Here is a 26,295-nt window from a genome sequence, read left to right on the forward strand (position 1 = left end):
ATTTCTAGTATCGTGGACATCGGGCTTTAAAATTGGCTGCGTTCAGCAGAACGTTCATTTTGCAACTGTTGGAAGTTTTCTTCGCGCTGATTGGGTTATGCTTTTAGATCAAGAGGAATGATTCTATTTCAACAAAGAATCATAAAACGGTTGCAATAGAGTCCCTATAAAGGTCTCTATAAGATAGGGATTCTAGGTTGGACTCTTATAGGGACTCTTATAGGACTTTTATAGGGACTTTAGGTTGCAAAACTGTTGTGTTCTACTGAACGTAGCTATTGTATTGTACAATATTTGATTTTAATGCCGAACGGATGATCAAAGGAGAACCTAACCTGGATTTCTTTTCTGAAAGAAAATAAAAACATTGTTCAAGTAATTTAACTCGGAAACCGATATTATAGTGCCGAGATTCGAGTGGCAAAAGTAACGACTATTACAATTCAAAGATCATGTATTCAATGAACATACGCGCCGGCACTCGCATGTTTCGCATGCACCGAGAACTGCACAGCAACGAGAAATTGATCAAAGCGTGCACAGAAATCGTGAACCGAAATCCACGAAACTTGGAACGGTTGAGGATAGCAAGAAAACCCCAAGGTTATCGTCTTGAAAAACCCGGGTGTATGTACTGGCACAAGTAAGGTTTTATCAAATCATAATGGTCCTGTGACGAAATCGTCATTTACTATGATGAACTCGATCACTCGCACTACACTAGATCAGTAACATTAAAGGCTGCTTTATACAAAATATGTATAAATGCAGATAATATAATTAGTTTTGACAATGAAACATGTATAGCCTATTAAATAATGTGACAGTGTTATTGTATATGGACATTTAATTATTAACATTTATATATATGCTTTTGTATTTAGCTTTGCTGATTTCAGTATAATAGTGAATTCATTTGCATTATACTAAAGATTAATGCATACTAAAAGCTACTATACATAATTATATATGTAAAAATATATAAATATTTTTAAATAATTAAATATCCAATGATATTGTCACGTTATTTAATAGAATATATATGTATTATTTTATTGCCAAAGCATTGATTATACTATGCCATTGTATTTATATACTTTATATGAAGAAAATCTTTAATAGATACAATAACTTTTATTGTATATTATTTTAGTATAATACAAGTGAATTTGTTATTAGACATTTCCATTATTAAATGAATGAAAATGTATGTTACCTTTTTCATTATAATGAATTTAATCATAATGTTATGATTGTGCTAATTTATAGGTTGTTCCTGATTAAAAAGCCACGTTATATCATAGCCGAAATCTGCCACTTTGAAAATGGACCAGTTATTTCAGCTTCTAGTGCAGAATGGGGATTGAAGAAGCAATTATATCGGTACTGAGATTTAGTTGAATTTAGATTGCTTATTATTAATTGTCTCATCTAATTTTTTTATCCTATTATTGACATAATATGAATGTTTTCAGGACTACTGATAGTTCAGCTTATATTAATATAGGACGAGTGTTGGCTCAACGTTGTCTAGAAGCTGGGATCTGTGAAATGGAAGTTGATGCTGCATTAACTAGAGACAAATGTGAATTATTGATTAAAGAATTAGAAAAGAATAACATCATTTTAACTGAACCACAAGTATACAGATATCCAAATTCTTGGGACAGTTCTCGACCGGAAAAACCATGGGAGATTCACGAATAGTTTTGTCTCTGTATAATAATATAAAGAGATTGTGAAGTGCAAAATAAGGAACGACAACAAAGTGTACATACAAATACTAAGTGCGATGTAATCGTAACATTTGTTTCTTCTTAGTGAAAATCAAGTAAGGCAAAGCTTGGTGATCGATATATAAGATATTTTATTATCTTAACATCTATCCACTGTGAAATGCCGAATTTTGTACAATACAGTATCTAGGAGTAAAAATAAATAATTGTATCGCTGTTAAATAAATGTCTAGTCTACTAGAGATACAACGCGACCGTGACTTAAAAACTACATCATTACTTAAGGCAAGTACATTCCGTCAGACATGATCTGCAATGCAAATGGAATGTTGTTACGTGATTCTTATCATAATGACTATAATAGAAAATTTAAGTTAAGTTAGGTATACGTACATATACAGATTAATACAGAAATGATTCTGAAAATTGATGAATTTGTCCAGTAATTTGTCATATAAGTAGATATATAAGTTTATAATTTATAAATTCAGCTTACATGCTGAATTTTACTTATACAATTACCAGAGATATTTCCATATCATTCTGTATATGTGAATTAAAAAAATAATTTTGGATTTCTTTCAGCTTCCTGGAATCATTTGTTTCCCCTTTTACTACCAATGTTTGCGTAATAACGCAATTATATTCTATATCGGATAGTTGATACCTTTACACACAATATTCTTAAGTATCTCTCTTAAGTTCTTAAATATTCTTAAGTAATCCGCAATGTCGCTCATTTATGCTATTTTGCGGAATTGCTAAATTAAATCGCTTGCTCTGAGCAAATAAATAAAAATGCAATGAACACTTTAAATAATTTACGTTATAATTTTTTAAATATATAAGCAACTATTGTAGTTATATAAAGAGCAGTATAATTATGGATTCAAAATAATTTATTTGTGTTTTGTCACACGGAAAAAAATTAGATAATTGATAAATTCCTTTTAAAAAGATGTTAGAATAAAGCAACACGCGAGAGATATCTCGATGTGTTATACAAATTTACAAAACATTTGTTATTTAATTGTTCTATATATGCAGTCATTTTAATTTAACATGGGAGACTAAATGCAATTTTTGTTTATATTTCACTTGTCTCCATTAAAAGAATTACGTCGATTTAACGATCGTGTACGAAGTACTTAATTCTTACGAATACACAATAAAAAAATTTCTTGATTCGCTTAAACTTTTTTTTCGTAGGCCACAAATAATTTATGACAAGACAAATTAATTTCTCTAATAAAATATAGATTACTTAATTTTTCTGATAAAATTTAGCGCTGAAAAAGAATCTATCGCAATAATAATATTGCATAAAAATATCCACACGTACCACACATATACACACATTTGCGGAAAAAAAGAAGTTTTAATAAAATTTATTTGATGAGTAGATTTTAAATTAGAAAAAAAATATTCAAAATTTATTTACTGTGAAACAATAATACCAGAAGTTATCAGAATACGTTGTACTGTCAAGTGTACGTATATATCTTCGACAATGCGAGGACAAGTCCGAAAAAGAATTATGGAAAAGAAAGAAATAAATAATAGCGCGCTATTTGCAAGTGTGTATATCGATATTCTTTACGCAGGTCTTGCACTCGACGAAACAACACCAGTGAAACTTGCATTCGCATCTTTCCCTGATGGTCGACTTCTGCGTGTTGTATCCTCTGCCGCAGCAAAGGAGATTGCAACCGTCCATGCCGGACGAAGTCCTATTGCATAATCTACCCTGCGTACCTGTTATAAAATCGACCTTTCGTAAAGAATGTCTTAAGCTTTCGGAAAATAAATCTTATATACAAGAGAGAGAGAGAGAGAGAGAGAGAGAGAGAGAGAGAGAGAGAGAGAGAGAAGGGAGGGGTGGGGGGGGGGAGAAAAAGAATTTTCTCGTTTCTTTTCTTAAATAAAAATACTCCATATGAAAATGTAAAATCCTTAAAAGTGATAGAGCTACCTAGTGATCCCAGGGTATCATTCGGAAGGCAGTAGTTTGGCGAGTCGTCCAGGTAGACCAAGTCATTCGCAGTGGGCACGGAGAACCTAGGATCGCGCATCGATAAACGACCGCGTCGATTGACTTTGACTTCGGTCGCACCATCGTACTTGTCCAAGAGAAAATCACCTGAAAATACACAAAATTGCATCGCTGTCTGCAAGACAAATGTTCCCCGAACGACAAGTCTCTAGAGAACACTATAAAAGCATCCAAATTTTAAAGATATTAATAAAGTATTATTAATATTTAAACTATTTAGTAAAGTTATTAGTATTTTAAAGTGTTATTAGTATTTTAAAGAAAAAAAATGCGCAGGATACAAATAATCTATCGTATCTACCAAGGGTTAAATTATTCTTTAGGCTCTGCATTGTTTAAGAATATTAATTGTGTTAATTGTCGGTTAGAGATGTTAATTGTGTTAGACCTACCAATCTCGCGAAATGATGCGAGCTGCTGCCAGCAGGTGATCAGGCTACAGCTTCCGGAAACGCCGTGACATTTGCACGTCACCTTGGACCTTTTGACGACGGCCTGCGGGGGATGAATAGTCGGCGCATTAGTTTCGTTACCGCGCTTTGGTTCAATGAAATTCGCATTAAATCGCGAGAAATCGATACACGCGTATTTAACGCGACGCGACATTTAAAAAGACATTTCTTGCGCGTGAGCTAAGAAAAGAACGAACTTTACCCTGCGACCGGCCTCGTTGTTGTGCAGATTCATCAGACTCCTGCCCTGCTCTCGGCTGCCTCTTTTGAAAGTGCGCTCTCGCTCCCGCACATCAACGAATGCTTGCGTGAACCTGAACGGATGTATTCCGTTTGTATTAATTTCAATAATTAAGTATTTTGTAATTTGTGAAAGATTAAAAATGAATTACATTAATTATAATATTATAATATTTCCAATACGCATGTTAAAGAATCGGGACATAAGACATCTTAAGCTCCATCAATGTAAGATTAACTTTAATTTTTGTTTAACTTATTCTTTATCTTTTTCTAATTCTTAAGAAGAAATTAGAAAAGGTAAAGAGAAAAAAATTAAAACCCAGATTAAAATTAATCTTACCATGGAACTGAGCTTTAAAAATGTTTTTAAAGATGTTTTATGCTCGCTTCTATCAATATAGAAGTTTAATTTTAATCTCAGTTCAATTAATTTTTTAATTTTTTTTAATTCTAAGAATTAGAAAAAAATGAAGAGCAAGTTGAATCGAGATTAAAGTTAATCTATTTCATAGAAATGGACTTTAATGATATCTTTTAGATATTATATTACAATTTTCTGATTTTGGACATCATGCTATCTAGGATATTGCTTCCTTACTTCAAAAGTGACACACCTAAAAAAATTAAATTTTCCAAAAGAAAGGAAAAATTATTTTTCAACTTGACGGAAAATTATATATTGACTAATCAAATAATATTGATAAAAAAATGTATTCTTAATGATAAAAAGTTATTTTCGTTATACAACAAATCACTTTTTTTTCATTGTAACGATTTTAATGATTTTTTATGAAGTTAAGTTATAATTTAAGTTGATAAGGATATGGCTAAGATAACGTTTACTTAACTTATTCATGATAATAACTCGAAAATCATGATTTTTACGTCTCTCGTCTTTTTTTAAATAAAGGAGTAATATATACCTATAATATTATATTATTAATTTATCAAATATATATATATATATATATACATATATAATTATTTTATTAAGTGGTGGTTGAAAGAATTTTCAGAGAGAGAGAGAGAGAGAGAGAGAGAGACATGTCGCGATAATGTATGTATCTTGAAGAGACTGTTATTATTATCAAAATATATGACGACGGTAGTCGTTATCTAGGTATGCTTGACTTGCGGGCTTTTACGATGGCCCATCATTAATCAAATACCAAAGACCGGTTACACTGTGTTAATCAGATGTAGAGGGCTAGGAAAAATGATCGCGCGCAGAACATCTCGCACGTATCTTTTCGCGCTGGCAGAACATCTTATTACCGACGAAAACATGCCTCAAACCAGTTTCCCCGGCTTCTCCGTGACGTTCGCAAGACGAAAAAAAAGGGAGTAAAGAAAGAAAGAAAAGAGAAAAAGGCGAGTTCACCCATACTCTTTCGAATCTTTAGCCTTTATAGGACCAGAGCTTATGCGTTTCGCACTTACTTGTAGCCGTATTCGAGATTATCCCCGCATCCGCCCCAGATCCAATCGCGTTTTAGATCCTTGGGCCTGCTACTCCTGGAACAGCCGCACGACGACAGGTGGCCATCCCGGCAGGAACGGCTGATGGAATAGACTACTCCAGCGGCGGTGATCGCGTGAACGAACGCGGTTTCCCTGCTCGCTGCAACGAACAGCGTTGTTTTAATTACAGAAATTGAATGATAAAATATTGCTGTCGCTTGAATGCCGCGGTTTCCGCATTGAATGTTAGCATTAGCATTAGCACCGATGTACCTATTCTAAGTATTGGACCGAACACAGTCTCATCGTGAACGGTGGAGCAGTTCCATCTTCTGTCCTTGAACTGATGCTGGCACTCCATAACACCGTACTTCGCGCCCTTGGCCACGCTGAACATGTGGTCCACGGACAGCTGGCAGAGCTTCCCTTGGCCCTGAGACAGGCCCTTCAGACCGACGCAGATCGTGGAGGCACTCGCGTCAAACGGCTCCATCGTCTGTACCGGTTCCAGTTGCGGCAAGTGTCGCAGACCCAGGTTTCTGTTGTGTACAAAGTAACAGTAGACTTAAGAACTTTTGCAACATTGAATCTGTTTTCTATTCCTGCAATAGACTGCATTGGAACTTTTTTCTTACTTTAGCTAAATGTCAAACATATATCTATTTCATTTTAATAATGAATTCGATTGGACGCACTTAGTGCACATTAAAGCCGTATACAAATTGACAAGATAATAAAGATGTGTTTATTATAAATATAGAAATCAGTTAAATTATGAAATATTCAATATACTTTATTGAGCTAGTAAAATACGTATTTTATAATTCAAAATATTCACGTATTACTTTCACACTGAGATTAAACCAATATATGTGCAATAGCTTTAATATGCTTTAATATGTTATAAAAAGAACAAACCTATTATGTTTCAAAGACATAATTAGATTTTCTTTTCTTTTAAAAAGCATCGGATCGATTGCAATAGTATCCCTGTAATCTTTAATTCTAAGATTCTTCTTTAGGAAGAGCCTTTATTGTGCAATTTGACGGCCATTTCGAAAACGCCGCGACGTCGCGTCGGTCGCTGCAGCGTCGAGACCGCGCGGCCCCCTTATAACTCCTGGAGATTTGTTACGCCGATTATATAAATTCGGTGCGGGGCGAGTCCGTCCGCATCCGTGGGCGCGCAGCGGCCCTTGGATTTCCTCCTTAATGGTGCATTTGTGAGTCAACCGAGCGAGATGATGGAACGGTACCGTCAAAGACAGAAGCCGAGGGCCGAGTATAGCCGGCAAGGACCCCGCCAATCTGAAATTCGAAACGGACGGCCGTCGTCGCGAGAGAAGTTTCTAACAGCCAAATTCGAATCGCGTCTCCCCCGTTTATTTCCGTGATGAGGTCATCCATCGAGAAAAATCCCCGGGAAATACACAAAAAGAACGGTTTTGCTGAAGTATCTAAATATTGAATTGGCAAGGAAGTAATTGCGTTTTTTTAGTTGTATCTATTTTTCAAAGTTGTATATACAATATCTTCGTCAATAATGAATAAAATTTAAATTTATAAAAAGAGTTTTAAAGTTTGAAATTTCCACTTTTAAAAGCTTACCACATTTTTTAAGTTTATATGAGTTTGATAATTTTTACATATCAAAAACTACGAGCTGAAAAAGACGGAAAATTTTCTTCTCACTTTATGGATTTGTAACGTGTCCAAAACAAATTTGAGAAAATTTTCGATTACCTATCGTGAAAGCTTGATATTTTCCCTACAAAATCGTTTTTTTTAATATTCCTATGATTTTTGGTTATTGAGTTATCGCGGATTAAATAAAAGCATTATTTTGATTTTAATTGCTCATAACTCCGTTAAAAATCGTCGTATCACAATTCAAAAAAGAGATTCTTGAAGGTGAAATTTTACTCTATCAAGATATATTTATATTAAGTTGGTATAGTTTAGTTGGTAAGAAAGTAATTGCGGTTTTTACTGATAGATGCCTTTTCAAAAAACGCAATTACTTTCTTGCCCAATAGTTACAGATCTGAAAATAATTTTAATTGAGCATCAAAATCATTATGTAGAACGCCTGAATGTTAATGATAATGTTGCAAACAATTTTAATTTTTCTAATAATTAGTTTAAGCGGCTTATATAACTATTTTGATGTTCAAACAAAATTATTTTCTTTAGCTAGCTAAATTTTTTGGATACTTTAGAAAAGCTACTTTTTTTTGTAATTGACAAAATCGCAGACGAATTTGATAGATTTCGACTTGGGGATTTGAACGCTCGCAATTTCTACTCAGTGACTCCGATAAACTTCTCATTAGTTAACAATGATTAATCTACCGATGCTGCATATACAATTTGCGTAAATATTTATATGTTTTTATTATTTTATCACGACAAAACTTTGATAAATCCTAAATTTTAAGTATATTATATTTTTAAGTATATTAATCTTAAAGAACGATTTCGCTGAAGTAAAAATTTAGCTAGATACAAATCTGAAAATAATTTTATTTGGACCATCAAAATGTAGGTCACTTAAACTGATTATAAGAACGTTAAAACTGTTTGCAGAATTGTCATTAACATTCAAGCGTTCTACATAATTATTTTGATGGTCCAACAAAATTATTTTCAGACCTGCATCTAATTAAATATGTTTAAATATTTTAACAAAACCGTTCTTTCTGTGTGTATATTTTTAGATATATTATCAAAAACACACAGATATAGAATTATCACGACAAGAGATACATATTTATGTAATATTATAAATATATTAATATTTGCAAAGTATTTTTTGTACGGTAAGATACAATTTCGAACACAATACATTTCTGAACGAAATAAAATTTGAATTCAATTTCCAAAGTACAAGTTTGGTAATCCTTTTGTTGGTATAAATGGTATTGAAGAATATCAAACAAATTAAAAATCCTTCAAATCTTATTTTGTTCAGAATTGTATCATGTTTCAAAATTGTGCCACCTCTATCGGGCAGGTTTCATTCGGGCGCTGTATAATTTAAAAGAATACACTTTTCAATTACATCTTATAATTTCAGGTCTAGACTTATGTCTCCCAATCGCTTTCGTTCAGTCACGACATATGCAGCAAGTCGCGACAACCTGCACGGCGACTCGGTGCAACCTGGACGACCTGCCCGAGCGTGACTCAGGTGAATACTCGTCGGGATTGTCGGTGATGTGACGCGACCGCTTGAGATGTATCAACAGCGTGAGTTACTTGGGAATTTCTACAGAGTAACGATCGGAAGATTATGATTCGTGATTTCAAGCTGTTAGTACATCAGTTTCACATTAAAAATTGAGTAATTTTCGCCTGAAATACTATATATTGTGCAATAAATCAAATTTATTAACGGAAACTAACAATTACTTTGAAATAGGAAAAGGAATGCTCCTCTTCGAGATGTTTCTTGTTTCGGTATCGGAATTACTATAGAAAACAGAATTCCGGTATTCCCATCTCCATCGAGGTTCATTCTTGGGAATTTCTCGAACGGAACGATCGAAAGATTTCGTGATTTCAAGCTATTAGTGCATCAATTTCATAAAAAATTGAGTAAAATATTACACAATAAATGGAAAATTTATTAGCGAGAACCACCACGTTGAAATGGGAAAAGAGATGCTTGTCCTCGAAATGTTTTCTTGTATCGGAATTACTGGAAAAAACATGAGAATCTCAGTATTCCCGCCTCCAACGAGGTCCATCCAAAGTTGTCGCGATCGAGAGAGAGTGAAAGAGAGAGAAAGAGAAGTCGTAAAAGCTCGCGCGTGAGTGTCTAGGGAGTGTAATAGACGACATTAATATTCTGGAACACGCTCCGACGGCGATATATCATCGGCTTTACACTCCCCTAAAACAATGGCGCGGACAAACCTCGCGGGCCAGGGAAGAGGGGGAGGGTATGCGCGGCGGAAAGAGCGATAATATTTCGACGGGGTACGACCCACGCAACGCTCGCGTGCTCGGGGCACCATCGTCGCTAGTCGTCGCGTCGCGTCGCGTTGCGTCGCGTCGTGGGCCGCAGGGCCCGCAAAATAATGCCCCGTGTCTCCTAAGAGATTGCGGTTACATCCGCAGCGACGCGCGTTCGCATATACAGGGTGTCCCGAGGCAATCGCGAGCCGCGGGACGAAATGGGATTCTGTCACGTTGTAAAGGATTGAAGGTAATTAAGACAACGAGACGATTAATCGAGTGACGCGGGAATTGCAGATATATATGTATATATATATATAATATAATGTATTATATTGGGTCATTTAAAAAGTATCCGCGGTTTTTTCATTTAAAAATTGAACAAAAAACCGCAGATACTTTTTAAATGACCTAATACAATAGAACTGTGTGTGATAACACAAACTATAGAAATCAAATCTTTAAATCGTCTAGCTGGATCTTAAATGCTTGTATGATTCTTATGTGAATTTATATACGCATGTAGTTCCCAGAAATGCGCGCCGAAATGATTTTTCGGTCTTGAAAACGCTAACTCTACTAAACTACCGCAGTAATATCACGAGTTAAATTGGTTAGTAATTTAACAAATTTTTTCTTATTCGCATTTCCAAAACAATCTTAATAATGTTGAATACATATTGAAATCTATATATAAATAGTATATAAATTCATATAAGCATTTAAGATCCAGCCGTTTAAAGCTTTGATTTCTATAGTTTATATATATATATATATATATATATATATATATATATATATACGATTAGGGGAATTGAACTAATGCTTGTACGTCGGAAATGCGATGATTTCTGACTTTTGCTCCTTCGTTACAGATTAGCCGAACAAGAGCGTGTTCGAGAGTCAAGGGGATCAGCAACCTCAGGGGAGGCTTACAAGCGCACTCTGAAGAAAAAAAGCAGACGGTTAAGCGAGGATTTCCTTGCGAGAGATATAGGGTACGAGAGGTAAATTCGGCGCGAAGGAGGTCCGGGGGCGATCCGGACGGCACACAAAGGAGCGCGGGCGTCCGGGACCATTCGATGATTGGTCATGCTCACACGGGATAGAACACAGGGGCCGGAATGGCAATTCAGAGATTAGACACACTCCTGGCAAACAGGGCGGAGTACACGAGCGACGTGGGGACGTATAGCTTTCGTTCGTGCACGAAAGAGAGAGGTTTTCGGGGGCACAAGAGATACCTCGTTCGGATTCCCACGATGCACCGTGAGCACAAAGACCTATAAATCTGGAATCGTGTGAAGAATCGTGTCGATTCGTCTCTTCGCGACATGTCTACTTATCGTTTCGGACAATCGTCATCGTGCAATTAAATCTTCGTTTTCGACGAAGAGAAATCACGAGTCGATTATATTTTCGTGATGGGAAATATAATATAAGGTTTCTTCTTTGTCGCTTGCCTTGGAGGATTGCACGAAAATTTTATTTCTTGTTTTTGCTATAATTTGAAATATATACATATTTATTTCACTTTAATTTCACTTTAAGAATAAAAGTATACGGTAGGTTAAAACTTCAAAGGCTGTATTTAAAAATCCACTGTCATTACTGAATGTCTATATTGTACGTAACGTAAATTTGGAATACAGCCAAAAAAACACATCTTATATGGAAAGAAATATTTTGCTGAAGTATATAAAAATTTAGTTCGACACAGATCTGAAAATAATTTTGTTTGAGTTATGAAAATAATTATGTAGGACATTCAAACTGATAAAATGTTAAAACTTTTTGTATCATTATCATCAACGTTTAAGTCTACAATTATTTTGATAGTTCAACAAAATTATTTTGTAATCTTGTATCTAACTAATTTTTAGATACTTTTCGCAGTTTCCGTGTACAATTCAACGATTCAAGACAGTAATATGACCATCAATGTGAACAAAATAACGTTTTCGTCACCTCCTCTTTAACGAAGAATGTAAAGAAGGATAAATCATTTAAGATAAACTGCTTGTTTAGCAATTCAGTGACTTAATTTGCCTTAAATAAATTTATTCATTCGCTCGCCTGTCGACTTCATGTCCATGTACACTAGAATTTAAATTATCCGAGCCAATATCGGAAATCATGGCAACCAGATCATCGAAAATTCGATGAAACGACGTTCAGAGATAATGAAGCTTTTACTGTAAGAACGGCACCCCACTGGTGCTAGTTCATCCTTCGATCGGCGATATGTAGGGCACCCCTTGTCCTTCGACATCAGCTTATTTTAAGAGTCGCGCGAGCCTAATGAAAAAAATCGCATCCCGTCTAACTATAAATACGCGCTATGAAACTAATTGATACCTTCGATCGCCTGATTGGAAAAACAAGAAAAGAAAAAAATCATCACATAGCGCGAAAGATATACTGATATTAAAAGATACTTACATCCAAGTCCCCGGTACCGTCGTAGCGGCGGCGGCGACCATCAGCGATCGCAAGATCACAAGTGGACCATTGCCGCGCATCGTCATCCTTCTCCTTCACCCTCTGCAAGCATCGAAGGAAATCATCAATTTCGTATTACAAGTATTCGCACAGCGGAGGCACCGTATTAATCGCTTCATTAGGAAGACCGCCGGCGCAGTCGGCCGTGAATCGTACCTATCCGAACGAAAAAGGTGCGGTGACCGCGGAACGGTGAAATCAAGGTCAGATCGATGCATCATACGATCGTTAGCGGAAAAATCGAGTTTCAATTAAACGCCGAGCTTTAAGAGTGAAGTCTAGAAATGCGAGAAACAGCGTGTTCAGAGGCTAGCGAAATTAAGATTCACATAGTGAGACCTGTTTCTCCTCGATCGTTCGCAGAGTAATATAACTGAGGAATAGACTCTTTTAAAATACATTTTGTTCAAAATTTGTAATTTTCAGAAAACGAGAAAGAAAGAAATTACGCACACAAGACGCATCTACGTACTTTACAGAAAATAATAATATATCAATCAGTAGGATGTCAAATATTAAATAAAATTGCTAAATAATTGCTAAAAATGTTCAACAAATGCATTTTGTTTGTCTCCATACGGAGAGAATTTTTTTTTTAATTTATCCTGAAATATATAACCCTATAGTAGTCGTGGTACAATATAATATTTTAAAGATTTTTACCATGCACTTCAGTAAAATTAATCAAACTTATTTTATATTTTTGCAATTTTATTAATGAATGAGAAAGATTTACATTGAAATTGCTCGAAATACAATGTTGTCCTACGACTACCATTTTCATTTTAAACTCTAAGAAAAAATTCTCTTCATGTAATTAAAATCATAATGCCTTTCGAAACGTCTATGTTTTTCCAACATATAAATTAACGATGAAAAAGTGCTTTCTGAACATCTCAGCTTATAATATGAATCTTTCAACACTAAACATTCCGACATTTCATTAAAAAAGTGAAATTTTGGACAAAATGCATTTTGAAAGTCTATTTCTCAACTATGGAAGACTGTTATATGTCGCATACTAGCTCTCGAGACTTGAAGTATGTAAGATAATCATAAATAGTCACTACATCTGCAGCTGAAATAGTTACGATTTACATTAACGATATATTTCATTATTTAGACGCGAATAAGAATAAATAATTCGTGGTTGTATTTGATCCTGTCCAGACTCAGTAATGTATACGAAAATATTTCGATCCGAACAGAGCTCGCATTTTCGAGCAGACCGTGCAATCCTTCTTAATGTCCAGATCGAACGTGTGTTCAGCTGAAAGTACGACAACGTATGGCATGGGACCAACTGATAAACTCTGCGGATCGTAATTCAACGCCCGCTGATATCAACAGTTTGTGTAACGTGAGAGCGATGCCACATTTATACGAACGCGTGCAAGGTGTAACGTCGAAGTGGTGTACCATAATCGTCCCTCGGGAGGACTCGGTTGTCCCTTCATCCGTCCCGAGGTCAATCCGTGGCGAAGCTGGCTCTGGAACCCACGGAGGACAGTGACGTAGCCGAAACGCGCGCGAGCCCGCGTATGCGAAGCTCGCGTGAAGCCGCTCCTACGTCCGCTTTCGTCAACGTCAAGTACCATCTTACGGCCACATTATGTAAATAGCGTCGCGAGTAAACCCTTTTAACATAACGGTGCCGGACTTTGTCAATCCGATTTAATCATTAGTCCAGTATCTCACACAACATAATTCTCTAAAGAAATGATCCAGAGGATCTGTTGGGATATTCTACGGACGTTCTGAGAATATCATTCGGAGAACTGAGTTGTGTGGGACATATTTGAAACGCTTTAAAATGTCTCAAATATCAATTGCAGGCATCAAACATCATGGCACGTGTCGCCCGATTCCTTGATCGTTTCTGTGTGAATTTTCTATGTGACGAGGAGAGAGAGAAAGAGAGAAAGAGAGAAAGACGGTAGCTCCTTGCCAGCTTTCGCGGAGCGAAGGCTAGCTCTCACCATAAGCGCGGTGGCTATACATCCCTGCTGCGGAACTGGTATATACATATACTGGTACGTACGCAGGTGTACACAAGTACGTGTACTTATACAGCACATCGCCGTTTATCTAGCCCACGCGATCGACCCGGCGATATTAGCCGGCGCATAAAACGCATTTGCGATCACGGCGGGAATGTAAACGGCGCGCACTTCGGCGTACGCGTCCCCGCCGTGGACCAGCCGCGGATTATCAGCGGTAAAGTATCTCGTTCGAGGCTCGAGGCTGAACAAGACATGTCCGGGGCGATATAGGATGCAATAAGCGCCGTTTGCCGTCTGCAACGAAATGAGCCAATTGCCAATTCCATATGGTTGCGCCGTACACGGGTATATAGTTATAATGAGTAGCGAACGGATCGAAGAAGCAGAAGGAGAAAGAGAGAGAATCTCAAATCTAATATTAGGTGCACGTGCATAACGACGTACTTTGCTCGGCTACTCGAATAGTCGCGCTTGCATAATCCCGACAGAAGCCGGTAACACGTCAGCTGCCGAATCGTAAAATGTGATCGTATAACGTGAGGGCGATTAAAACGTTCGGAAATTTAGCGACGAATTTTATATTCGCTGTTAACGCGATGTATTTGCGGTAGATTCTTTCCGAAGAAGTGGCAAAAAAAAGAAACTAATGAGTGATGCGAGAAATTCCTCTTCTTTGTTTCGAATTTCTAGATTATACCTTAGGTAGACACAGATATCGTAATAAAGACATAATAATGATATCATTAGACATCATAATGATGACATTTACTTAAAAATACTTAAAAATTGAACTTATAAGTACCAAAAAAACACGTCAAGTTAAGAGAAAGTAAAAATGATTTTTGGTTACAAAATTTGATTATTGACGTTAAGAATAAAAATAAAGTCTAAATAATTTTGATTTTTTTGTTTATGTGTTCTTTAGATAAATGACAGATAAGATCATGATAATGTATTATATTATTATTATATTATGACTTCTGTCTTCTACTTGAGATATAACTCGTTTTAAGCACCGAGTTCAAAATGAGCTTAATGAAGCTTATGTTCGCTTGAATTGCTTATGTTCGCTTTACTGCGTTCCTCGCTTGCCATATAATTGGCGTTATCTCAAGTTTTTCTAATTGTGAATTTATCCGAGATGGGACAGATAAAATGTCAATTCGCGTTGCCGGTCGCGATCCCGAAATGCAATCGCGGAAAGTCGCAAGAGGAAAAAGAGAAATAAAATTCGTTTAAGGATCTCGGGGCAGATTATCGAGTCGTCGATATAGGTAGGTCGTTAATTGTATTCACTAGATAAGATAGCGCGCCAGAGAGCATTCGAAGGTCCAAGTCGCGACAAACTGTCCCCCCGAGGGAAGGGGAGGGGGGGGGGGCAATAGGCTCTAGATTTTCACGGAGCGCGTCAAGACGACGACTCGAGCCCTCTTAACGAAGCTGGAAGCTAAGGACGGAGTCCAAGTGTACACACACTTAAGGTGCATGTACGCAGAGGAAAACGAAGAGCCTACCGAGAGAAAGGAACGACGCAGGGCAAAGAGGAGGACAGGGGACGCAGAAGGAGCTCTGTGAACGGCAGGAAAGAGAGGAGGAAGAAAGATGAAAGAAAGAGGAAGGCCAGAGGAAAGGCGGTGAAGATCGGAGAACTGGACGCGAAGCACGCGAGTACAGTGAGACTAGTCGACGATTGTCAATACAGTCTTGCATGAGGATACGACTTATGCTAGAACAATTCAATAGGAGAAAAACCAGTCAACTGTGGAAAGACAAACTTTGAGAAAGAGGATCTTTCTGCCTTTTAGTGTACAATGGGAGGACTTCGCATAATCGAAGGATCTGTGATACAACATGTACACGAGGGTACGTTGTTTTTGTATAAAAACTGATTGTAAAATCGATGGAAATATAAAGTAAGTTTTAAAATAGATTTTAGACGTCTTAAAATGGATTTTATCAACGGACCTGGATTGTTGAAAAATATTGCTTACGAAAATGTACGGAAATACTATAGTTTGTTATATATTGTAGATTCCCATAGTTTTCGTATGTGATACACTTTTTAAGAATTAGGTTTCCTTGTTCAATTACACGTTGAATTAATTTCATGGTATTTTTCAAAGGTAAAGCAGAGTGAAGTGTTTGATAAAGAATTACTTGAAGCGTTATTTGATAAAACCGATCGAACGAGCGAAAGCGACCGAGGTGAATGGAGAGTACTCGGGAAGATTGCAACGACGCTGAAGAGTAATTACGTACATTAAGAGAGGGAGAGAGTCCCTTTTTACAGACACGTGAAAGGAACACAAAAGGCTCTCGTCGGACATTGTAATCGTTGATTACACTCACTGTACATGCGTAGGTATCCCGCCATCCAATCGTAACTCATAACTTTTACGACGCTTTCGTGAAGGTACCTTATTAACATTCAGCCGCACTAATTTATCCTCGGAAGAACTGACTTTTAATTGGGAGGTATCAGCGTAACGACGTCGTACCTTCTCGTTTTGAATCGTAACGCACGTGACCATAAACAATATACATCAGGAACTCACGGATTTTCTAATGGAACAAATTTACGGTACCTATTAATATTAATGATATTGGTATAATATAATTAATACTAATGATAATTCGATAATAATGAATCAAATTAGATAAGATCTGCCAGTTGATCATGAAAGATCCAAGTAATGATGAATTATAATTATGAGTAGTAATCCGAATACGTAATTTTTTTTCTAGGTCGAAACCATAATAATTTGTTTGCATTTCTTATGCTTTTTGCACTTAGAATCTTTGTTTTCTCTCTCTACAATGTTCGAACATGTATTTATCTCCTTTTAAGTGCAACATTTTTTGGAGATTTCAAGCCTTGTGAAAAATTAAAAGTTTTGCTATTGGAAACATGGATTTTATTTGGAAGGAAAGCCAAATTAAAGTCGAGACTTTTTGAGGGGGAGGGTAATCGAGTGATGAATTATTGGATTTGTTTTGTTTTATATTAATTATTTTTAATTAATTACTGCAAATAAATTACAAAATCATACACATATTTAATTTATTAATATATTTTATTTTTTTCGTAAAATTGTAAACCGATTCTTCAAATTGAAAAAACTTAAATTTATAACACAGCTGTTTTGAAGTCTCAGAAAATATTTCTATAAATCTTCCAATTCTTTCTTCTTTTTTAAAATTAATTTCTTGAATACTCATTATAGTCCGTTTAAGCGGTTTTAATTCACGGGCTCAACCTCTTAGCTACGCCCATAATTGAAAATATTGAAAGAAATGTTCATTTTTTATGTTTTCGTCCTAGAGAAAAAATTACGTTATCTTCCATGATCGGCCAGTGAATTAAGTATATTTAATTTAGTTCGTTCTTCGTTCTTTTCAATGAAAAAATTTTACATGATCCAAGGAACACACCAAATCAAGAGAAAGTCAAAATTACTTGTTTTTTAATGCCAAAATGATAATTTTTATTACAAATGACGTTAAGTATCAAAATAAAGTAATTTGGATTTTTTGTTGATTTTTCCTTGAGGAAAGATTGTCAACATCGACATCAAGTCCTTTCTTTTTTCTCTTCATGTGATCGCGAGAGTTCAGAATAATCGCGATTCGATCTAAGGTAATGGAGTATAGCCATTGTCCATCATCGTATTACGAAGTCCGGATCGCGAGCCATGTCATCGTTATATTGCCGCGTTTCTAAACGTTCTACAAAATGATCCTACGGTGATCATTACACCTTCGAGGCCAGTTCAATGTCAGTTCGTCATACGATCCCATCGGGCTCCCACACAAGGAGAAACGCATAATCGTCGATGATGCGTCGCGCGAAATATTACTCGGCGAATATTTTCATGCGACGCGGCAGTGCATGATCGTAAAACGCGACAGTTTTAAAACGCGCTTTTCACCTCGTTTAAAAGGCGTCGTCGCAGCGAGCATGTTTGCGACGTGATATTATTCACCCGATAACGACCGTCATTAAACACAACCATCTCGATGCTCTTAGCGAGAGATTAAGTTCCTCTTCTTTTTGCGTCGCGCGATCGTACTAATTTTCTGATTGTCCAAAGATACACTGAGAAAAGATAGCTTAAATTTAAATAAATATTATTTATTTGAATACTGCCAACTAAACATTTGCTTACAATAAATAAATATTTACTTAATAAAAAGAAGTGATTGTTAAATCAAATTAATGTTTTTTGTGCCGAATAAATATTATTTTTCTATTTAATAAATATTTAGTTGGTACTATTGAAATAAATATTTATTGAAATTTAAGATATTTTTTTCTCAGTGTACGTATCATCTGTACGATAATTGCTGATACTTCACCTCTTGAAGTGCTACTCTAATTTATAATACGTTTATGTTTTTATAATTTTATAATTTTATCACGTCAATAAATCTTATTATTACTATTATTATTATTAATTTTATTGCAAAAAAGATTGGGAGCGAGAAGGAAAATTCAGTTTGAAAATATATTTTTCCTAAGAAGAGATAAAGATGCAATCAGCTCTTTAGAAAAATTATTGGTGCGACAAAACTCGAGATATTATAGGAATAAACGGTGTTCCAATATCAGATACTTTATGCGGATTCTTCGATCTCTATCGATGATCATTCGTGGAAAATCATATTCCGTGAGAAATGATTTCTACAATCTAAGGAAGTGAGATCAATGAAGTTTCCTGGAGCGTGCCTATTGTTCGTGACGGTCGCAAAGTAGAGCAAAGTCGAGGTATAACGGAATGGTCATTTGCGAGATGAACTCCAGGCGAGTCGTGGCGAGCCGTTAAAAGGGGGGCTCGTCTATTAATCCGACGAGACATCGGTAAATCATTGCCGGTCCAGCGACTATCAGGCGGAAATTCTCGACACGGTTTAGTATCTCAAGTCGATTCCACAGTCGTTTGCGATATTTCTCTCTCTCTCTCTCTCTCTCTCTCTCTCTCTTTCTCTTTGCGGCGATATCTCTCCGGGAATCCAATAATCTTTGTCTACGAGAGATACAATTTTTTACGTCAATTACGTTACGGATGAAATCTAACGACGAGGCATTGCCTCGGGACTGAACGGGAGATTCGATTTTGAGTGAGAAAGTTCCGGCACGTTCAGAAATATTATTCCTTAGAAAGTCATGATTTATATACAAAATGAATGATTTTGTTAAAATATCTAATCATATAATATAAATATTTAATCATAGATACAAGTCTAAAAATAATTTTGTTGGATCATTAAAATAATTATGTGAAATTGATTGCTGAAAATATGTCGAAACTTTTACAGAATTGTTTAGCATGCTTGAAATTTCTATGTAATTATTTTGATGGTCCAACCAGAATTATTTTTAAATCTGTATGTAATAACTAAATTTTTAGATACTTCAGCAAAACCATCCTTTTCGTGCATACATTGCATAAACATTACAAGAACACATACTAAAATAAAAAATGTCATATTCGATTAGAGTTCTTCGTGCTTAATAATATTTCTTGTGAATTTATATTCCAAGTTCCAGTTCAAGTTAGCTATGCGATTATTTGATGATCTTGAAACACAGTCTTAAACCCAAACTTGAAACGGAAGTAGTAATGTTCCAAATTAATTATTACTTCCAAATTAATTATTATTGCAAATATAAGTATCTTAGAAAGCTGTTAATGATTTGCTGCTAATAAGCATCTTAAAAATTGTAAATATAATTTATTGCGAAAAATATTATTCCAGTCATACATATTACGGTATTTAAGAGTTAATCCTTTATCGTTACACGCGCGATGTTCATTCTTTTGAAGCACGGATTGGATCAATTTCGGGATATCCGATGCGTCTGTCGATTAGGTATTTAAAATTTAGAATCACGTGCGCGAACAATGGCTGGAAAGTGAAAGGATTGAGCGGAAAGGGTTGTTGAGCGTCCTTAAAGTCGCGACCCTCTCGCAACGCGGGTAAGCGATCGCGCCGATGAAAGCTTATTTCGACGGTCGCTTTTGTCGAGTATCGGACCGCCACCGTACACCGTCATCAGGTATACTATATCGCCCGCTAACGAGATCCTGTTACGACGGTTGACAGTTGTTTGAACGTGTGTTTCGATCCGCGAGACTGCGTCATTGGCACGCTACGCAAAGCGTTTCTTCATCAAGAAAGGATCTTGTTATAATTTTTATTACACACGAGGAGAGTCGTAATAACTCGCGATAAAATGTAAGATAAGAGTCATTCGTGAATGCGCTTTCAGAATCGCATAATTGCATTCAAATTATTCCTGTTATTACTCTCTATAAATTCTTTGGAGTGGAATCTCATTCTAAAGAGTGAAAATTGAGCTAGTCTTCAAAAAGAGTGGCTCAATTTTTAATCTTTAAAAATGAGACTTCACTCTTCAGAGTGACAATTAAAAATTTGTTTAAAGTTCCGCTGAAATTCTCTAGGAATGTGCAAGAAATGAATTAAAATATAATTGAAAGTGAATTATGATAGACGGTAAGTAACGCAGGAAAAACAAAAGATTTGTTTTTTATTCTTGCACTAAACCGCATTAGAATTTTTTTTCTCGCCAAATGTAAAATTCTTACTTTGAATTCCAAGTATATATTAGTTCGACCACAAAAAAACAGACTTAAAAATGAAGTTGAAAATGAGACAAAAAATACTATAGATCTAATACGATAAAGAAAGCCAAGATCAATCACATTTTTGGATGTTACAAATAATACATTATATATTCTTTTATTAAATCAATTTATTCCAAACATCATTGCGAGCTGATCACATTCGGATTCAACACAATCATTCTGAAACTAATAATCCTCCTTATTAAATTATATAATATTTTTCGCAATAAATTTCTTACTTTCTTTCTTTCTTTCTAATTTAATTTTAATTGTGTTGAATCCGAATGTTATTGGCTCGCAATTATATTTGGAATAAATTGATTTAATAAAAGAATATATAATGTATTATTTGTAACATCCAAAAATGTGACTAATTTTGGCTTTTTTCATCGTATTTAATGTATTCACATATACGGTCGTGCTTAAAATTTTTAATATACTGTAGATCTGTTTTATGTAGCCAACTAGATAAAAGTGTACTTACAGTGAAATATGTATATGGTTGATACTTGGCGAAAACGAAAAAGAGAGTTCTAGTGCAGTCTAATGCAGTGATAAAAAATAGAACTAATAATTATAGAAAGAAAAATAAAAGAATGAAAATAAAAATGAATGTGAAGAAGTATGAGAATAATAATGAGATAATAATTCCTGTCCGTTCGAAAAAAAATGATATTTTCTTTTATCGCGTGAATTCAGCGAGATCTGCTTAAATCGAGTTTTCCTACAAAATTTTAAAGCTTATTACAATCTTTATATAAATGTCCGCGCGCGCATATAAAAAATTATATCTACGATATAAAATTCTTATAAACTTTTATGTCTTATATAAATTTAAATAGTAATTAAATTTAATTATTTTATAATTAAATTAATACGCTTTTAATGTTCAGACTCTCGAAAGTTTATTATCTTGAGAGAATAGTAATCGTGCGACGTTCATTACGACGAATTGCCCATTATATACTAAACTGACCCATGGCGAGTTGCCGTTTAATTGAATAATTACTCACCGGAACGAAGCAAGCCGCAGTCGTTAAGTCTCAGAGATAATTGCGCCCCAGCTCGTCGGAGATAATTCCGTATCTCTCGTTCGTCCTTCCGCGATAATACCGATCACGATGCGAATCAATCTTGCCTTCTTATCGAGAATCGCCGTGACAGGTCCTCGTCCTTTGAATCGTAAATAGCCCTCTGGACGGAAACATTCCTCTCCTTCCTCGCACGACACGATTCCACACTGTTTCACGTCTCATTTTGCGACCCATAACATCCACCGTCTCGCATAATTGGTTTCTCGAATTGCGTGAAGAGGATCGGATTGTAAATCAAGCGCTACTCGACGACTCCTTCTTCTTTCTGTTCCCCAGTATGGTTTTCCGACCCGCAACCGTAAATCCCAGTATCAAAGATTATTTTTGAGCGAATTAGACCCTGGCGAGTGGAATTGTCTCCTTGGGGAAAAAGGGTAGCTCCACTTCTTATGTTGGACGACTTTTTCCCCGGCACGACACGGCGCGGTGTAGCGCGGCGCGATGCTGTGGAGAACGCTCTGAAAGAGCGAGATTTCTTCTCAGAGCGAAACCTGATCGCACCTGGGCGAGCTGCTCGCGTGGTCGCGTGAGCGCGTGATTGCGATCTTGACGGTATAATTTCCGTCGAACTCTTTCGCCGTTCGGCACAACTGGTCGCGAGATCTCGCTCTAAGGATACGTCAATCGTCCAAGATCGCGACCCTTAATGCGTCGCGTTAATTGCTGCTTCAACGAATCTCGACGTTAAACTTATATCTCGACTATGTTCCGCTCGGATGCGCCCGTAGATGGTTGCTCGTTGTTCCACTGAAGAACCTGTCATCCGATGATCGAACCTCCTAGATAAAAGCGAGCTACTGAGGTGCATTATTCGACGATCCCTCGAGCGCTCCTTTTTATACGTTGTGTACATAAAAGTTCTTAAAATTCTTTAGCATTTCAATGGTCAGTTCACCATAATCCGATTTTCTGTTAAATCCTTTCCAACGAGCGACAAAATCAACGTTACCCACGACGATCGCGGCATGGAAGGACGAGGGATTCTGTTCAAGCAAGCTTAAGGATCGCTATCCGATTTTTATCCGCGACTTGCCAGATTCCTAGACTGGCATTGCCTTTTCTGGATGATCTCGAGAACTTCTTCAGGGAATCACCGGCGTTCCTTGATCAAAGAACGATAGCTTCGCGCAGCGACTTCGCCGGAATTGTCAGGACGAAGAAGTCTGGTCCCGACGGAATAGAGCTCCCGGAAGATGAAAGAAGAAAAACAAGCAGACTCTCGCGGCAACCTTTCACCGGTGGGGGCACTTCCCGAGCCTCGTCCTGTAGTGTCCTCGTATCTCGCGGCAAGAAGAAGAACGTCGAAGAAGACGTCGTCAATTTGACGACCCGGTGACTCTTCCACAATGAGGACTCTCCCTCATTGGGGGACGCGGAAGTGACCTCGTTGGAGAACGGCTGCTCTTCCTCGTGGTGTTATCGGAGGGCACTGGGAACGCTGCGAAACCGACCGGCGCGGCGTGTTGGTACAGAATGATCACGGCAAGGTCCACGAGCTTATGGTCCCTCTCTTTTCGCTCTCCCTCCGGCTCCTCCCCCCTTCGTTCTCTCTATCTCTGTCACTCCCTCTGGTCGTCGCGTACCCCTTCTTGGTCTCTTCAACCAGTGCGCTTCTCTCTCTCTCTCCCTCTCCCCCCCTCCCCCCTCTCTCTCTCTCTCTCATCGTAGGCCCGCGGCTCGTTCACTCGGAGAGGGAACCCCTTGATGGTCGCACGAAACCCGCCGGCTGCTTCTCTCCCCTGCTGCTTTTCTGCCTTTCTGTTCATCTCTCTTCAATTGCCCCGCTCGCCGTACATTCTTACTCTGTCTTTCTCTCTTTGCCTTTCTCGTTTCTTCCCTCTCCCTTTGCCGCCGCGGTGGCTGGTTCATTGGTTTCATCGGTGCACCGGCCTGGGCTCTCCGTATTCTTTTCTCTAATTATACCGTTACGTGCAATCGCCCGTGTCAATTAGCAGCTCCTTTCTTTCGTTCCTCCTCTTGCGCGCTTCTTTTTTTTCTTTTCTCGCCACTCTGGGTTGGAGATCCGACGTGGCGTGCAACCCCTTCGAAAGGACCGCTGCGCAAGGGAAGGGAAAGCAGGGCGAGGGGTAAACCGGCGCGCGCGATCGGACCCGCCAATTAATCCTCCGTATCCTTCGAGTCGCTCGTGTAACAAGACCGCCACTCGAATGACGATATCCGAGAATCCTCGATTTCTTTCAAGGATCGATCAGGATTAGTGTGTCAAATTTATCATCCAAAAACGTTTCAGATAACTTGATATAAATGTGAAACATAAAAAACACAATTATAAAAGATATTCGACAATATATTATACAAAACACTATGTTTATATAAATTCAAAATCTGTACATAAAAAACAAACGTTTTAAAAATAATATACATAAAGAATTCTTTTTTCATTCTAAATAAACCGAATAAATTGAATTTTAAAAAAATCGTTGAAAAGTTCTTTTTCAAAACTTCCCGTAAAAAAGAATATACATTTTTCTTTCGTCCTTCTTATTAAAAAAAAAAAATTATTTTAGGATTTTTAAAGAGCTTCATTATTGTTTCTATTTGGCATATTGCATTTAGTCGTGTAAATTTCAAATTTTATTAATCTTTTTATTCTGATAAAAATGTCCGTCTCGCTTAGAACTAAAATATGTCACTCGTCTAAAATCTAATATCATAGTTATAATATAAAAGACGCAACATAATGATGAAAATTAGCATATCAGTTTAAATAAAACAACTGTCTCAAAATATTGCATTAAAATTTAAAAAAAATCTGCAACATCAATAATAATAAAAAATCATTATTAACTATAAAAAAACTATTATTATTAACTATAAAAAATTATTAACTATCATTAATAATTATAATTATAATTTATATTTCATTTTTATTTATAAATTTCAATGCAATTTTTAATAAATTATTATATAAATCAAAATAAAAATTCTTAGTTCAAATTGGCCTATAAACAAAAGTGCATTCGTAAAAATATACACCAAGTCTTTGGATGACTCCAATCAAATTCCAATTAATTTAAGGATTGCTCAGAACAAAAATTCGCAATTAATAATTTGTCCTTAATTTTATCTTTCCCATATGTTAAATAATATAATAACAAACTACTAATTCTGTAATATTAACGAAATAAATATTACTTGATAGACATATTACAGGTATTATACTTAATAAGTTAACCAGAGATTAAGATAATCAGAATCGAAGTCACTCTCTATATCCATCCTTCTTCCTCCAAATCGTTCAAAGCGCAGCTGCAGATGTTGTGTCGCGACGATCTCGTTTGATGCCGAACGTGCGATCGCGATCAACAGAGGCGTTTAGCGTTAAATGAACGGCGTGATTGCAGGTCCATCGTCCGTAATTGGCGTTTTACCGCGACGATAAACAGCCTCCATTTACGAAAGAAGGAAAAAAAAAAGAAAAATCCCGCCGCTCGTTAGAACCCCAGAGCCGCGCAGAGATGAGGAGATACGGTTTATTCATCGGCGCTTTCTTTCTCGATTGCCTCTCTTCCCTTTAATTATACCGTTACGCGTGATCGCCCCCTCTCCCCCCTCCCCTCCTCCCTCTTTAATTGGCTTCTTCCATTCCGGAAAGCAATGCCGATCGCTCCCGCGGGCCGATTTCACCACGACCGGCTTGTTATCCGCCGACGAATCTGCGAAAAATCCTGAATCAGCGTCACGTTCCCAAACAACGTGCTCTCACACGTGTCAAGAACATAATCAATAATCCATTACGTCATCGTGTCGTTTCAACGACGTTGACAATGCGACCTCTTCCGTTTAACTAGGTCTGTTTTTTTTTATTCCTGTACTAGAATTCTCTTTCTCAAATATCCACAAATATATATCTACCTCATTTTAAGTTCCAAAAGTGTGTACTAGTTTAGCCACAGAAAAAAATAGACTTACTGTACTGTCTTTGTAGAAAAATCTTTGTGGAAAAAAATACGACACACAAATCCGACGAGATATACCTGTTAAGTGTATTCCTGCGCGCACCAACGCGATAATAGTCATCGATTAATCTATCCCTCTTAACGCTCTTCCTTCCCCCCCCCCCCCACCCTTCATCCTCCCACCAATCAAAGTAACACGTGCGATCGATCACCTTAATTGCGGC

The 26,295-nt window shown here is 36.7% G+C and overlaps 2 protein-coding genes across 2 annotated transcripts; one reads left to right on the forward strand and one right to left on the reverse strand.

Moving 5' to 3' along the window:
- The first annotated feature begins 260 nt into the window (after nucleotides 1–260).
- mRpL18 (mitochondrial ribosomal protein L18) lies at nucleotides 261–1,962 on the forward strand. Its single transcript, XM_011065578.2, has 3 exons — nucleotides 261–643; nucleotides 1,270–1,383; nucleotides 1,476–1,962. The coding sequence occupies exons 1-3, from the start codon at nucleotides 453–455 to the stop codon at nucleotides 1,705–1,707; spliced, it is 537 nt and encodes a 178-aa protein (XP_011063880.1). The 5' UTR covers nucleotides 261–452; the 3' UTR covers nucleotides 1,708–1,962.
- LOC105151721 (protein Wnt-5b) lies at nucleotides 1,844–25,631 on the reverse strand. The gene is made up of 8 exons (XM_011065574.2): nucleotides 22,071–25,631; nucleotides 12,348–12,449; nucleotides 6,219–6,484; nucleotides 5,925–6,105; nucleotides 4,444–4,555; nucleotides 4,182–4,284; nucleotides 3,709–3,876; nucleotides 1,844–3,491 (listed from the first exon to the last, which is right to left on the reverse strand). The coding sequence occupies exons 2-8, from the start codon at nucleotides 12,431–12,433 to the stop codon at nucleotides 3,304–3,306; spliced, it is 1,104 nt and encodes a 367-aa protein (XP_011063876.1). The 5' UTR covers nucleotides 12,434–12,449; nucleotides 22,071–25,631; the 3' UTR covers nucleotides 1,844–3,303.
- Nucleotides 25,632–26,295: the final 664 nt, after the last annotated feature.

The sequence above is a fragment of the Acromyrmex echinatior genome, chromosome 2 (genome assembly GCF_024713525.1).
Source record: "Acromyrmex echinatior isolate Ae372 chromosome 2, ASM2471352v2, whole genome shotgun sequence".
NCBI classification, from domain to species: Eukaryota; Metazoa; Arthropoda; class Insecta; order Hymenoptera; family Formicidae; genus Acromyrmex; species Acromyrmex echinatior.